Genomic DNA, 15,346 nt, shown 5'->3' on the forward strand with positions numbered 1-15,346 from the left:
TTAAGGGTGTTAAAGCTATTGATATGGGCTGTGACTGGAGTGGGCGTGTCGGGTGTCACTAGCTTCATGGGGCCATTTATGACACATCCAATCAGTTCCATTGGGTCGTGTATTAAAGCGTGATCTGTGCTGATATTTGCCGATTATAAAAATGATGGATTAGTGTGTGTGTATGTCTCAATGGTTAATTCCCATTATTTTCATTTCACTGTAATGTAATACAATGTACATGTAACTTCTGTTCAGTACCGTTTTACAGCGGTCTTTTCAAGTTGATATATATCCAGACAAAATGTTTCAAATCAAGATACCTCTTCTTCATAACCTATACAGAAGTTTAGATACTTTTTTTATTAAGCAGATCTACAAATGAATGTATACAAATGTTGAAAAAGATATACCTTACACAGTGCAAGATAAAAAATACCTATTTCCCTAGAGCTACAGAACAGTTTATATAAAGAGACATACTTCTTAGTTCTACCTTATAAATGATATGTAATTGATAGTGCGTTATTATAAAAATAACAAACAACATATACTCCACATTATGTATACTGCCAAATACTATTGAATTAAAAAAAAAGTCATATTCAACAAAGATGTTTATATCCTCTTGAAATGGTATCAATGACCATTATCTACTTTTATAGTTTAGTTTGCAAATAATTATTTACGTAACACAAAATCAAATTAAGTGTTTATGCTTATTTCTGCACTGAAATGTTTTTGGTTGTAACAAAATCCATGTTTCATGTTATTCAGTTAATTGAATGTGTAAATACAAGAAAACAAACTCAGTAGTGACAATTATCTCGCTTCATGCCATAGTATAATGATGCGAGAAATTGATTAAATGAATATTGGGTGAGTTTTGATTTTCTAGTTGAGAATCAATTTTGACCAAATGATGCTTATCTGAATATTTTGTCAACACTTACAGTACTTTGTGGCTGGTTGAATTTTTGTTTTCATTTGTAATAATAATAATACATATGTATATATAGATATAAGTTAATTAGATTTAATGTGATCATGGACATGACAGACAATAAGAGGAATAAAAATCAAATTCTTCAGTTTTGTTTAACCTTCTTCCAAGTAGTGTTTTAACACCTGGAAAAAGTGTTCAATGTTTCCTTGGAATGGAACTAGGGAAATTAATTTAAATTATCACTGTCTATTGCTTCTCTTGAATTTGAGAATGTTTATCAATTCATTCTCATTCTGCTTTATTTTCCTAAGTTGAGGTTTATTTTCTAAAGACATTGCAGTTCACTTCAGTCCCATAAAAACCTTTCAGTCCTACGGGCACTTTAGTTATAAAAGTACCAGTGACCATCATAATAAAAATTTGACTGAGATGTTTGGATAGTGCATATCCTATATCATCAGGGGTTTTCTTCAGTCTGGATCTGGTATCTCAAAAGACATATTGTCAGTTACAAATGCAAATTGATGATAATTAGTATATACAATTCACAATTAGTTGTGATGTAAAAATAATTATACAACATAAATTATTGTCGACCACCTTGACGTTTGCTCTATACAATGAATGCGGAGATGTAGATTGTTTAAATGTAGTTTATTTATGTTTTCTGTTTCATGTTTACTTTGAATTCATCATTGATCTTATACTTCCATCCCCATGTCTTCATCAAATATATAGTGATGTATATGCAAAAAGCTGACAGCTTGTTGTATTTTATCGACAAATATTTTGCTATATTAATTGTTTAGTGTATTTTCCAATTGTACAAATCAGTTAAAAAAATACGGAAATAAATTGAATATGTTTTTTTAATTAGACTTGATGTTGCATCCTAGATCTGTTTAGTAATTCCAAGGCCCCATTAGATTCAAAATGGCTGCTTCCATCTAGGATTTTAACATTAAGAATTCTTTTTTTGTTTTATTTTTATTTGTTATGAAATCTAGGATAGCCGACAGCGGTCGCCAAATAACAACTACAGAGTAATAGATTTGTGTACATGTACATTTTCCACACGTACAGTACAATTACCCAATATTGCAAAATGCGTACATGTACATTTTGAAACTTGTCATGTACATAACAACAACCTAATATCCATTAACATTCCTAACATTCGAATCTATCATTCCACGACTTGACAGCATGCAGTTGAGTTTAGTTGGTGTAGGAGGCTACGTGTTGTATAGTAGAGCACGTAATGACACACTTATTTAGGAAGTTCTTTGAAGTTTAGTTATAGTCTGTTTTAATATGGAATACCAACTCAGGTAAAAAATAGGGTCAACTCAAGTATATGAATCAGGTCTGATAGTCGCCCCAAGGCCCAATAGTCCGAATGCCAAATAAACCGAAGGCTCGATAGTCCGAAGTCCCTATATTCCGAAACTATGTAAATATTAATACACATTGTACAGTTATGTTGATACATGTATCTAGTTCTATATGTTAGCATTACTCGAAATTGTTACTGAATCTTTGTTAACCTTTATTTTAAAAATCAGAAATTAGGTAATTACGGGATCAATGTCAAATGGTTCAAAAGAAATTTTCACAGATAAAGATTTGGATCGAAAAAATCAATAGAAATAAACAGAATAGATAAAAACATGCGTGACATGCACAGATATATATATAGAGTTCTTAGCACGTATACACAATAACTAGGTACAGACGCAAAAATGGATTGGACGCCAATTTTAACAATATCATGTTAACAACTGCTTCTGTAGCTCGGCAACGCAACATTAGCATCGCTCCTTAATGCAACACATCTCAACAAACAATTGCCCTATCCACCGTCACCAACATGTGAATATAAGGAACGACAACTCTGGGTAGACATTTTATATGAATGTTCATATTTTCATATAATGCTCACTTGTTGCATTTTTTTATCAGAAAAAACTGACATACTCTTGGTACCCATACTCATATACACATATCATACTCACTGGGAAACCTTTGATATCAACATTTATCCACATAACAATATTATTTATTACATTTTTACCAGTGAAATATCAAAAATTATTCATTCTATAAAAGTGATATTTTTCACTAGTGAAAAATATTTATCACTAGTGAAAAATATCATATTTATCACTAGTGAAAAATATCACTTTTGCTGATTTGACCAATCAAATTAATGATGAAAAAATACCAAAATAATTGAATAATCAGGAAGCCCGACATATATCTCAGCACCTGGAAAGGGGGGAACTACATTTTTTTGTTTACAAATTATCGCTGTAGGCCTAGTTAGCATACTGGGTAGGTTTTTCGTTGATAAAAAATGTAATAAACAGAATATCTAACAGTGTCTTCAGTAATACCAAATATATTTCACTCGTGTGGCTAATATTTAGATATTTTTCACTCGTGCTGCGCACTCGTGAAAAATATCAAAATATTAGCCCCACTCGTGAAATATATTTGGTATTACTGAAAACACTGTTAGATATCCTCTATATATTTCGGACTGTCGGGCCTTCGGACTATTGGGCCTTCGGACTAAATTAAAGGGCATTCGGAATATAAATGTATCACCACGTGCTCTACACTATACAACACGTAGCCTCCTATACCAACTAACCTCAATTCCATACCGTCAAATCGTGGAATGCTGGATTCGAATGTTAGGAATGTTAATGGATATTAAGTAGTTGTACTGTACATGACAAGTTGCAAAATGTATATGTACGCATTTTGTAATATTGAGTAGTTGTATTGTACATGACAAGTTGCAAAATGTACATACATGTACGCATTTTGCAATATTGAGTAGCTGTACTGTACTTGTAGAAAATATACAGGTACACAAATCTATAACTCTGTAGTCGTTATTTGGCGGCCAAGATTTCAACCGATCCGCTTGGAATCTGTACACTTGGTCTGAACATAAAAAAATCATAGGAGGCGACTTCAACATAGAACTTTGAATCTCCACGAACATATATTGGAATTCCTTCAGAGCTGGATTTTCCTAAATTACAACCGTTTCAACATATTACAGTGGCTCCCACAATGATTGCGTTTGGATTAGGGGCATTCCAGATAAATCTCCAATAAAAAAAACTTTGACATTATTCATTTTTTTAAATGTTTTTTTTCCTTTTCTTCACTGTTAATATGTGCGTCTTCAGCAGAACGTCTGAAGTTTGCCTTGTTAGAAAAAAAGACTAGTTAAGTAGTAGTTTATATTAATTTGTTTGCTCCTTAATATTAGCTTTGAATCAATCTAAAAGTTAAATACATGTACCTACTTAACCAAAGAATGACAACAAAGTAGTAAAATCAGTGGCACAATTAATCTTGACATTAATGAGACATCAGCAAAAGTTATTCATGAAATATAACTTACAGATTAATGTCGGTTTAATACTATTAAAACATTTACCCTTAATGGTCAGACACATAGCGACGCCCTTTCCGATGTTATTGGTTTAGTTGCTTAAAAGTAAACTGCGTCTAGCACAGCCAGCTATCTAATGGCTTCATGTAGCCCAGAATTTGGCCCTGACACCAAGCTTTCCAGATAGATGTTTTTTTGTTTTTTGTTTTTTTTTTTTTTGCATTAATTTTTTTCCAGTATTATGATTTCCTGCAGGTACAATTGGAATTAACTGATCGGTTGTGAGGTGTGTTTTGAGTTAAAGTTAAATAGACCAACAGTTTAAAACAAAAACAAGTTACGATTGTTAATAAGTTACAGTACGGTACTCACACTCATGTTTAAACAAATATAATTTGATTGACTGTGTCTTCTTTATTTGCATTAGGTAACATCTTCATAAAATTCAACATAAACAAATTTGTTTTTAACATCTGTGTATTAGATTTGATTCGGTTTTATTGTTCCCAAAACAGACATACAGAAATATTGATGACGACCACGTTAGCCACAATTACATTCTGTAACGGTGCATGTAGACGGCAGAAAATCATCCCTGAACGCAAAGTAACCAAAGGAACGACGACAGAAAATATCCCGTTTTACCCTCTCATCAGTGGTCGAGTCATACAAGGTTTCGTCCTCCTCACGCTTTCGTCTTTTAATCGGCCCAGTGAAGTCGCTTGGATCTACATTATCTGGTCTGGTTGCATCAAGCACCCCCGATCCAACAAGGCAACCCTCGTGATCACGATAGATGGCATCACAGAACACAAGGTACCTTCTCCGACAAAAACCACTTGGCACACATCGTGTGTTCTTTCCGCAGGGGGGGCCTTCACTAGAACAAAACGTTGGTCATAAGAATTTTACTCTTTAGGTATCAGTGTTTTGGCCCTTTGTATGTATATTCAAGATTGATTAAAGTCTATCAAAAAACGAAGCCGCCATAAGTCTTACACTTTTGGGTGGTATGTGCATGTATGTGTTAATAGTAATAGAAATACATAAACATGCTTATGTTTTCTCCAATTTTCAGTAATTATCTAGCTATGAATTATTTTGACAAATCTTACACATAGGAAAATACTTATTATATGTCATTATTACTACTCAATACTGTAGGGATTTCCCTCATTTTCGAACACAGTGCAGGCGCGAGTACAGTATAAACGAGTTTCTCTGTTGAAAAGGCATAAACATGAGCCTCCGGTTCCAATTGAGGTAAATAATAAGTAGATATTTATCTTTTCTACTGTTCTTCCTTAATTGTCCTTCACACCTGATTGGAAATTCAATCATCCTAGCATTAAAAACGTCAAAATCCTATCTATAATTAAGTTTTTATTACCATCGGCATATTGTTTTGTTTCTATATATATAACCACAAAAATAATATCTAGAAGTGGTAAGCTCAGTTTAGAGAACTGAAGCGAAAACAAGTATTAATGTTCATTCCTTATTGGTAGTACTTGAATTGCAATAATAAAGAGAGGGAATTATAATCCTGCAAAGTAGAGGTCACTAAAATGACGAGTCCAATAGTAAGACTGTGTAGAAGTAGTTACATACCTGCAGCACTCTACCTTTGTAACACGTTGTATTTCCGGTTTTACTACCAAACATAATGTCAAACCGTAATTTTTGAAGTAACCAAAGACGTGTTGATCTTCAGAAGGACATACTGAATTTCCTCTGAAATTAAAAATGTAGTTGCATTCAATTATTCTTTGCAGTGGTTTAAAACCAAAGTGAATACCACCATTTCAACAGAACCGGACAATAAATTTTATTCGTATAACATGTGCTTTCTTTGTTATCTTATTTCATTCCATCAATATTAAGAGTAATTAAGATCAAAAAAAAAAAAAACCCTTATCAGTTTAATCACTCCTAGCAAACGATATCATTGTAAATCACTTATCTTATAACAAATTTAAAATATATACATATACAATAGATGATAAGTGAGGAATTGTTTCAAACAAACTTTTTATAGATTTAACACTAAAATGTGTTAAAACTGTCAAACATTTTTTGATTGAACGCTTTCACTTCAAATATACAATAGTACATTATAACACAAAATCAATAATACAGTGAATCTGTTGCTTACTTCATTAGCTATGTCACCTGAACATCAGAATATTGCATTGATAATAAGTCTAGGAAGAATTTGAATTGCTAAAAACTTATTAAAGATGTGCTATGTTTAAGGGTTGCTGTGAACATATTTTGTTAAATGTCATTTGAGAGACAATACGTACAGAGGTAATTTACTTACGGAAATTCTGGTGGTGGTTCGATCGATGTTGGATACGAGTTTATATAGGAATAGGCCAGGTAATTATTGTTGAAAGCATCATACATTCGGCCTCTATAAAAACATAATACTATAACGTTAATCACATGAACGCCCGCTCAATAGTTATAAAAATATTAGCAATATACTTTTTGTAGAAACCTAGGACATGGATATATGTTCAAACATAAGTTGACAGAAAAGAAAAGTATTTATATTCCACCATCCATTCAAGAGTACAAATTGCAGCTAGGAACTCTAACCTTCGTTACTGGCAATTACTAGTTAGACATTTGTCAATATAATATGGCCGCACTGGGTGTCCTACTACCGTGTTTGGCGTTGCATTCTGATGCTACTAATAATATATGACAGGTCCAACATTAGATGTACCTATGACCAGAATACAAAACTGGCGTTGGAGGTTGAATACATTCACAACATCAACACTTGAGTGACATTTCTATGAGAGGAAACCAAAGACCCTGAGGAATCTACACGAGGCTTGAGTGCTGGCAAGCCAAACTCTTACCGGAGGATCGAGATACCACTGTCCAAGGTATATGCCCATGTTTGATCATTTTTGTCACATTCTGTTCTTAAAAAAGTAACAAATTGTAAGGTGTTGTGAATCTTTTTCATCGCGCAATCATGGAAATATGCGTAGAAATTGATAACATTTTCTTATTTGGTACGTTCGGTAACAACCACGAAATGACCTTGTGCAGTATGTGAGAAATAGGGATTTCTCAACAAGTGACGGTTGTTTAGCATGTTAACGTAATTCGAGTTTGATGATTAGCTAACGAATGTGGGATAAACATGATAAAAACCCGTTCCTCGTTGGGGAACATGTTTATCCCCTAACCTATCTCCTAACGTATCAACTTCATTCTGTGAGCCAAATCACTACGCAACAAAATATTGTTCGTAATGAAGGAAAGTTTTATTATCTATTTTAGATGAACGACTAATGTATATGGTAATATGATTATTTTTTCTTTGTTTTCATGGTAAATACTCAAATGTGATTGGTCAAAAAATTCTTTTCATTCTTCTATATTTACCATTGTATGGCACTGCCACTATATAACCCTACCAATTCAGCTGCGAGTTCACCAGCTTATGAACTGCCAACTGAAATTTGAATTCGAAAATTTCAAAAAAAAATCGCACGACAAATAAAAAATCGCAGATGGTAAATAGAAAGAAATTCCGAGAATGGCGCGAAAAAATGTGACGTCACAATACGACCATTGATGTTGCGTATTGATTTTAGAAAAAGAATCCCATTTAAAACCAATAAAATTGTACATAAAACATGTTTTAAATTAGAAAATCATTTTCAAAAATTAATTAAAAGCAATGATGTCAATTTGTTTTTTTTTAGTTTCATCGGGGTATGAAACAAATTTTGATTGCAAACTTCTGTAAGAATCCGCTACGCGGATTCATACAGTTTGCAAACAAATTTTGTTTCATACCCCGATGAAACTAAAAAAAATGACATCAATGCTTCATTGTTTGTAAAATATGTAATTTTACAATATGAAATATTAGTATGACAATCATTATATTATTGCTCTTATCAATAGAACACTTTATTGCATTTTTGCCAGTGAAATATAGAAAAATAAAAATGATAAAAATTATATAAGCTTTGCAGTGAAATGTTACTTGTTAGTTTTTTAACAATTTAATGAGAGCGAACCTTTTTGACAAAATACTCACTTGCCGTTAGCTTTTCATGCACAGCAGCAAACGCTTAAATTTCGTTGATAAGTCCTTTCAAAATGGCGCCATAAGTTGACATAGAGTAACGTCTTAAATTATGATACTGTTTCCCGCACTTTTTCGATGTTTTTGATTTTGTTATTTAGCATAAAAATGAGAAAAAAAGGAAATTGAATGGTTTCCCGTTGAATATATAGAGGATACTGAATGGTTTCCCGTTTAATATAACATATATTTCACGAGAATGACAGAATACCGGTAATATTCTGTCATACGAGTGAAATATATGTTATATTTAACGGGAAACCATTCAATTTTCTTTGTATTGCATTTCATCAACTTAAAAAGAAAATTAAAAACATCGAAAAATTAATAGTAAAAAAATGCGGGAATCAGTAATGACGTCATCTCTTTGTGACGTTACTCCACGTCAACATGACGGCGCCATTTTGAAAGAGCAGATCAGCGCAATGTAAGCGTCTTCTGCTGTTATCGGAGAATCTGTGCATGATTAATTAACGTCAAGTGAGTATTTAGTCAAAAACTAGTCAGAATATTTCAGAAATACAGCAAAATAACCAATCTATCTGTCTCCGCTTCGATTGGGAAAATCAGCAAATTTCAACGAGGTGAATACAAAGGTCCGCTCTGATTGATCAAAACGGAAAACTTATATTTTCCCTGTAAAACTTATATTTTCACTGCAAAATCTTATATTTTCACTTCAAAATCTATTTCACTGGCAAAAATGCAATAAAACATATATCACTCCTATGGCATAATAAGCTCTTTTGTTTAAATGATCTGAGCAAATATTCAAAGATGACACCGCAAAATCTAACACCACAGCTGAATATTAGACTAATCACTGTTAGATTCAATTATTAGTACTTTCCTGGAATTTGTAGGTATGCAACCATCGTTTATAATGATGATAACAGTTCATTCAAAGACTTACATGTTCAAGACACCGCGCATTTCGGAAATCGAACCAGAGTGTCGGGCAATGTGTGAATTGCACATGTGTATTTACATGAGATATCTATATCTGTTTATGGACTCTAGACAAGTGCTCCAAAATGGAATTATCTATCTTTTATTTGAGATACAAATTCGCAATAAAGGTAATTGGAAACATAAGAAAGTAAATATTTCTATCTAATATTTGTTTTTGTTGTCTCTTATGTTTGTTACAAAATTCGTACCGAGTGATAACGACATTGCACTGTATCAGGAAAAGGGAAGATCGAGGCGTAGGCTGACGTCATTAAAATTAGATGCTGCGACAGTTACATTTAAATGATAGGGGACAGCCATTTAAGCATTTTGTCTTACATCTGTCGTGTTTTGTTTTGATGATTTATTCATGGCTATCGATGTTCATTGCATATCGAGAAACACGGGGTGGGGGGGGGGGGGGGGGGGGGGGCAGTGAAATTCGGTTCGCCATGATTAGTGTAATATTTCACTTCCGTTTAGTCTATATTTTCAACATCAAATCATATGTTGTTTGACTCAAACCCAAGATTTATCGACCCTTCAATGAGGACACCCCTCTGACGCAGTCGTGCCAAAGTTGACCCCCACTAAAATCCATAAAACGTGCCCAGGTTGATGTTAAAGAATGACAGACGTAAACTAATAGCATAATTGAGAGTATTAAAAGTAGTAAGTTCGTCGCTAAAGGCCACAGGTGTTAACAGATAAGAATTGTTGGAGGTCAGAAATGACCAATCGGAGAATTTTGACAGTGGTTACAAATCGCGGAGTGTAGACAAAAATCAATAGCATACTGTTACGAATTTTATCACATGCCATATCAGTTGTGGAACAAGTGTAGTTTAGAGAAACATTATGATATTACATCACGAGCAATACTGGTAGACAAGGCTCCAGAAGCCGTTCTCAATATAATGTTGCCAGGTCATGTGTCATGCTGCCGTGTCCAGTTATGACATTCAGTATGATAACACAATGAAGCCTTCGGTATAGATATCGTCGTCATATAACTTTAGCGAGACCTTAAAGCGCCAAACAAACAATTTGTATCACCATAGAGGTATCCCATTCCAATGAAAACAAAAATACTTACACGAATTCTCTGTATTCTTCAGTACGTAATTCTTTTAAGAGGTAATCATCCTTTTCAATTTCAGTGGAATCCTGACGCATACAGCCGCATATGGTACAAGGTCCAATAAAGGCGTCGATCATTACCGGCAAGAGTAACCCCAGCAGTATCTGATGCAATGTAAATATAACATCTTTTCATTTGATTTTATAAAATAACAAGACACTAGAACTGAATAAATCATGTCTTACCATTAAATTATTGCATTACCAAATAGTTTATCAAAATTGATCAATCACTTGTTGACGTCCATATTACACATTCTCTAAAAACCTTTAATAGATGGAAATATGAGTCATTAACAAACGGCATACTTATTTAAATACAAAATGTATGTAACTAAGATCATACGTGTAACAGGCCCATTTTCCCTGTCGAAAAGTTGACCGATGCTCCTACACTTGGGGATCATTTCTAGGTATAGGGGTGTTTATTTATATTGGACCCTCCGCCAATGACAAAGGGACACATGTCAGTCATTATAAATTCAGATTATTTTAAAGAATGAAGTAGTGAAAGGAACTATTTTTTACATTGTCTTCGGGGCGCCCGTAGAATGTGTCGGTATAATTACGGCTCACTCCCGTGGAAGTAAGTGTTTGTTTGATGTTAGCAAGCTTATGTATAAAAATACTCCCAAATAGTACCACAGGCGCATGTTAAAAGTGGATAACAAGTTGCATCTGATTTTTTATTCTTTGTATTTAAATAACTTTGTAATTTTACAAACGCAGCTTCAGGCATTGGTATTTTTGTAATATATAATGCATTGATTGTTAACAAATAGAGACACATGTCGATCAGCAGATAAATAGACAGCTAGATGTCATCATATGTTATCTTATGTAATTTAAATGTATGTTATCGTATGTGATGTTACCATATGTTATGTTATTGTATTATACAGTTAGATGTTTGTGCTGGTATGAGAATCTGCTAGATAGTCCTCCACTAACTTGACAGACGTTTGTATGACCCTTTTAGTGTTTTGGCTATCTCTGTCCGTTAATAATGACTCGATTTCTACGTCTGTGGCGTTTTGAAAACGTATGTGTTGATCCGTGTTTGACAGTTTCGTGAGAGAAAACAAAATGTTAGGCTACCGTCTGCAACAACAAACAATCTGTGTCAATTAAGCGCTTGCATGTCGTTTTGTCTTTCAAACGTTCTGACGACGTTACAGCAGGGGTGTGACAGTTCGCCGTGTGACAGTTTTTTCGAACTGCCACACGGTGTCATAGTCCTGGAAACGTATGCGCAATCCTCTCGAGGCTGATAGTCAAATTATCACATTACTTTTATATATAGAAAAAAACGTAAAGGTATAATAACGTATGTTATGTTACCGTATGTTATGTTACCGTATGTTATCGTATGTTATGTTATCGTATGTTATGTTATCGTATGTTATTTTATCGTATGTTATGTTATCGTATGTTATGTTATCGTATGCTATCGTATGTTATGTTATCGTATGTTATGTTATATATTATTATTTTAGTTAGTTTTTGCGCCAATATCATTGGACGTTGAGACCCCACGTGACCATCCTTAAAACAGTGATCGACCGATAAAAGTTAATTGAAAAAGTTGATTGACCGATCCATCTATAAATAGATCGGGAAAAAACCGCGGCAGAGCATCAGAGCATGTTAGTCATTTGAGCGTTTGATTCAGAAGGGCACTGAAATAAACAGTCAAGCGTCTAGCGTGATCTTGATTGTAAACAATCGCAGACGAGACGAGTCGAAATGGCTGACAGGTTTGCTTCTCTGTCAGTGGATGAAAAAGACAGAATCTTTAACAATGCAGATGCGGCAAACACGAAAAGAGTTACCACGACGGCAGTGCGAGTATTTAGAGAATACCTTACAAGTAAAAGTCTTTCTGCGGAGTTTGAAACGTATGAAATCTCCGAGCTAGATGAGGCCCTGGCTAACTTTTATCTTGAAATGAGGAACAAAAACGGAGAACTGTACAAAAAATCTACTCTCTTAATTTGTTCAAATTTGAAGAAATGTTTTATTGTTTATTTGATGAACACAAAACCAAGAAAAATAATAAAACAGTTATAGCCTTTAGATTTCGGTCGATGCATGGTTTTATTGACCGAAGAAAAATTATCAACCTCGGACTTCGTCCTCGGTCGATAATTTTTCTTCGGTCAATAAAACCATGCATCGACCTCATCAAAAGGCTATAATTGTATATTATCGTATGTTATCGTATGTTATCGTATGTTATGTTATCGTTTGTTATGTTATCGTATGTTATGTTATCGTATGTTATGTTATTGTATGTTATGTTATTGTATGTTATGTTATCGTATGTTATGTTATCGTATGTTATCGTATGTTATGTTATTGTATGTTATGTTATCGTATGTTATCGTATGTTATCGTATGTTATGTTATCGTTTGTTATGTTATCGTATGTTGTCGTATGTTATGTTATCGTATTTTATGTTATCGTATGTTATGTTACCGTATGTTATCGTATGTTATGTTATCGTATGTTATTTTATCGTATGTTATGTTATCGTATGTTATGTTATCGTATGTTATCGTATGTTATCGTATGTTATGTTATCGTGTGTTATATTACCGTATGTTATGTTATCGTATGTTAGTGTATGTTATGTTATCGTATGTTATGTTATAGTATGTTATGTTATCGTTTGTTATGTTATCGTATGTTATGTTATCGTATGTTAGTGTATGTTATGTTATCGTATGTTATGTTATCGTATGTTTTGCTATCGTATGTTATTTTATCGTATGTTAACGTATGTTTTGCTATCGTATGTTGTTTTATCGTACTTTATTTTATCGTATGTTATTTTATCGTATGTTATCGTATGTTTTGCTATCGTATGTTATTTTATCGTATGTTATTTTATCGTATGTTATGTTATCGTATGTTATGTTATCGTATGTTATTTAATTGTATGTTATGTTATCGTATGTGATGTTACCGTATGTTATGCTATCGTATGTTATGTTATCGTATGTTATCTTATCGTATGTGATGTTACCGTATGTTTTTTTATGCGGCGACTGAAAATTGTTCTTTTATGATATATACTTATTCTAAATGCAGAACAGAAGATGTTTAGGTGAAATATTTATCATGATGTTAAGTTTTATAGTTTAATTGGTATTTGTATTTTAAACTGACAGATATTGAAAAGCATATACATGTACATTCCGTTGCTAAAACCTTGAATTTTGATTGATTGATTAAAACTGTAAAACTTCTGTACCTGATAAGCATCTTTTGGTCTTCTTATCTCGTGTACCGGATTACCATGTTTTGATCTTCCTATCTCCTGTACCGGATTACCATCTTTGATCTTCCTATCACCTGTACCGGATTTGATCTTCCTATCACCTGTACCGGATTACCATCTTTGATCTTCCTATCTCCTGTACCGGATTTGATCTTCCTATCTCCTGTACCGGATTTGATCTTCCTATCACCTGTACCGGATTACCATGTTTTGATCTTCCTATCACCTGTACCGGATTACCATCTTTGATCTTCCTATCACCTGTACCGGATTACCACCTTTTGATCTTCCTATCTCCTGTACCTGATTACCATCTTTGATCTTCCTATCTCCTGTACCGGATTTGATCTTCCTATCACCTGTACCGGATTACCACCTTTTGATCTTCCTATCTCCTGTACCGGATTACCATGTTTTTATCTTCCTATCTCCTGTACCGGACCACCATCTTTGATCTTCCTATCTCCTGTACCGGATTACCATGTTTTGATCTTCCTATCACCTGTACCGGATTTGATCTTCCTATCTCCTGTACCGGATAACCACCTTTTGATCTTCCTATCTCCTGTACCTGATTACCATCTTTGATCTTCCTATCTCCTGTACCGGATTTGATCTTCCTATCACCTGTACCGGATTACCATGTTTTTATCTTCCTATCTCCTGTACCGGACCACCATCTTTGATCTTCCTATCTCCTGTACCGGATTACCATGTTTTGATCTTCCTATCACCTGTACCGGATTACCATGTTTTGATCTTCCTATCTCCTGTACCGGATTTGATCTTCCTATCACCTGTACCGGATTTGATCTTCCTATCTCCTGTACCGGATTTGATCTTCCTATCACCTGTACCGGATTTGATCTTCCTATCACCTGTACCGGATTTGATCTTCCTATCTCCTGTACCGGATTTGATCTTCCTATCTCCTGTACCGGATTACCATCTTTGATCTTCCTATCTCCTGTACCGGATAACCACCTTTTGATCTTCCTATCTCCTGTACCGGATTACCATCTTTGATCTTCCTATCACCTGTACCGGATTACCACCTTTTGATCTTCCTATCTCCTGTACCTGATTACCATCTTTGATCTTCCTATCACCTGTACCGGATTACCATCTTTGATCTTCCTATCACCTGTACCGGATTACCACCTTTTGATCTTCCTATCACCTGTACCGGATTACCATCTTTGATCTTCCTATCTCCTGTACCTGATTACCATCTTTGATCTTCCTATCACCTGTACCGGATTACCATCTTTGATCTTCCTATCACCTGTACCGGATTACCACCTTTTGATCTTCCTATCACCTGTACCGGATTACCACCTTTTGCCCCCCCATCTCTGTCGTTTGCCCCTTTCCGTACCGTACCATTTAAATTTTCCATCCCGTCCGGATCCCAACCTTTTGTTTTTCCTATCCCTGTACCGGTTTGACTTCCTTCTCCTGTAGGGATTTTTATCCCCTATCCCGGTACCGGTTCCTTTTTT

The 15,346-nt window shown here is 34.3% G+C and overlaps 1 protein-coding gene across 1 annotated transcript; it reads right to left on the reverse strand.

Moving 5' to 3' along the window:
- Positions 1-4,808: 4,808 nt before the first annotated feature.
- Positions 4,809-10,961, reverse strand: LOC117335081. The gene is made up of 5 exons (XM_033895001.1): positions 10,907-10,961; positions 10,517-10,665; positions 6,673-6,765; positions 5,961-6,083; positions 4,809-5,229 (listed from the first exon to the last, which is right to left on the reverse strand). Exons 1-5 carry the CDS (start codon positions 10,919-10,921, stop codon positions 4,893-4,895), a joined length of 717 nt encoding a protein of 238 aa, XP_033750892.1. The 5' UTR covers positions 10,922-10,961; the 3' UTR covers positions 4,809-4,892.
- Between the last annotated feature and the right edge of the window lie 4,385 nt (positions 10,962-15,346).

Source organism: Pecten maximus, chromosome 9 (genome assembly GCF_902652985.1).
Source record: "Pecten maximus chromosome 9, xPecMax1.1, whole genome shotgun sequence".
In the NCBI taxonomy this organism is placed as follows: domain Eukaryota; kingdom Metazoa; phylum Mollusca; class Bivalvia; order Pectinida; family Pectinidae; genus Pecten; species Pecten maximus.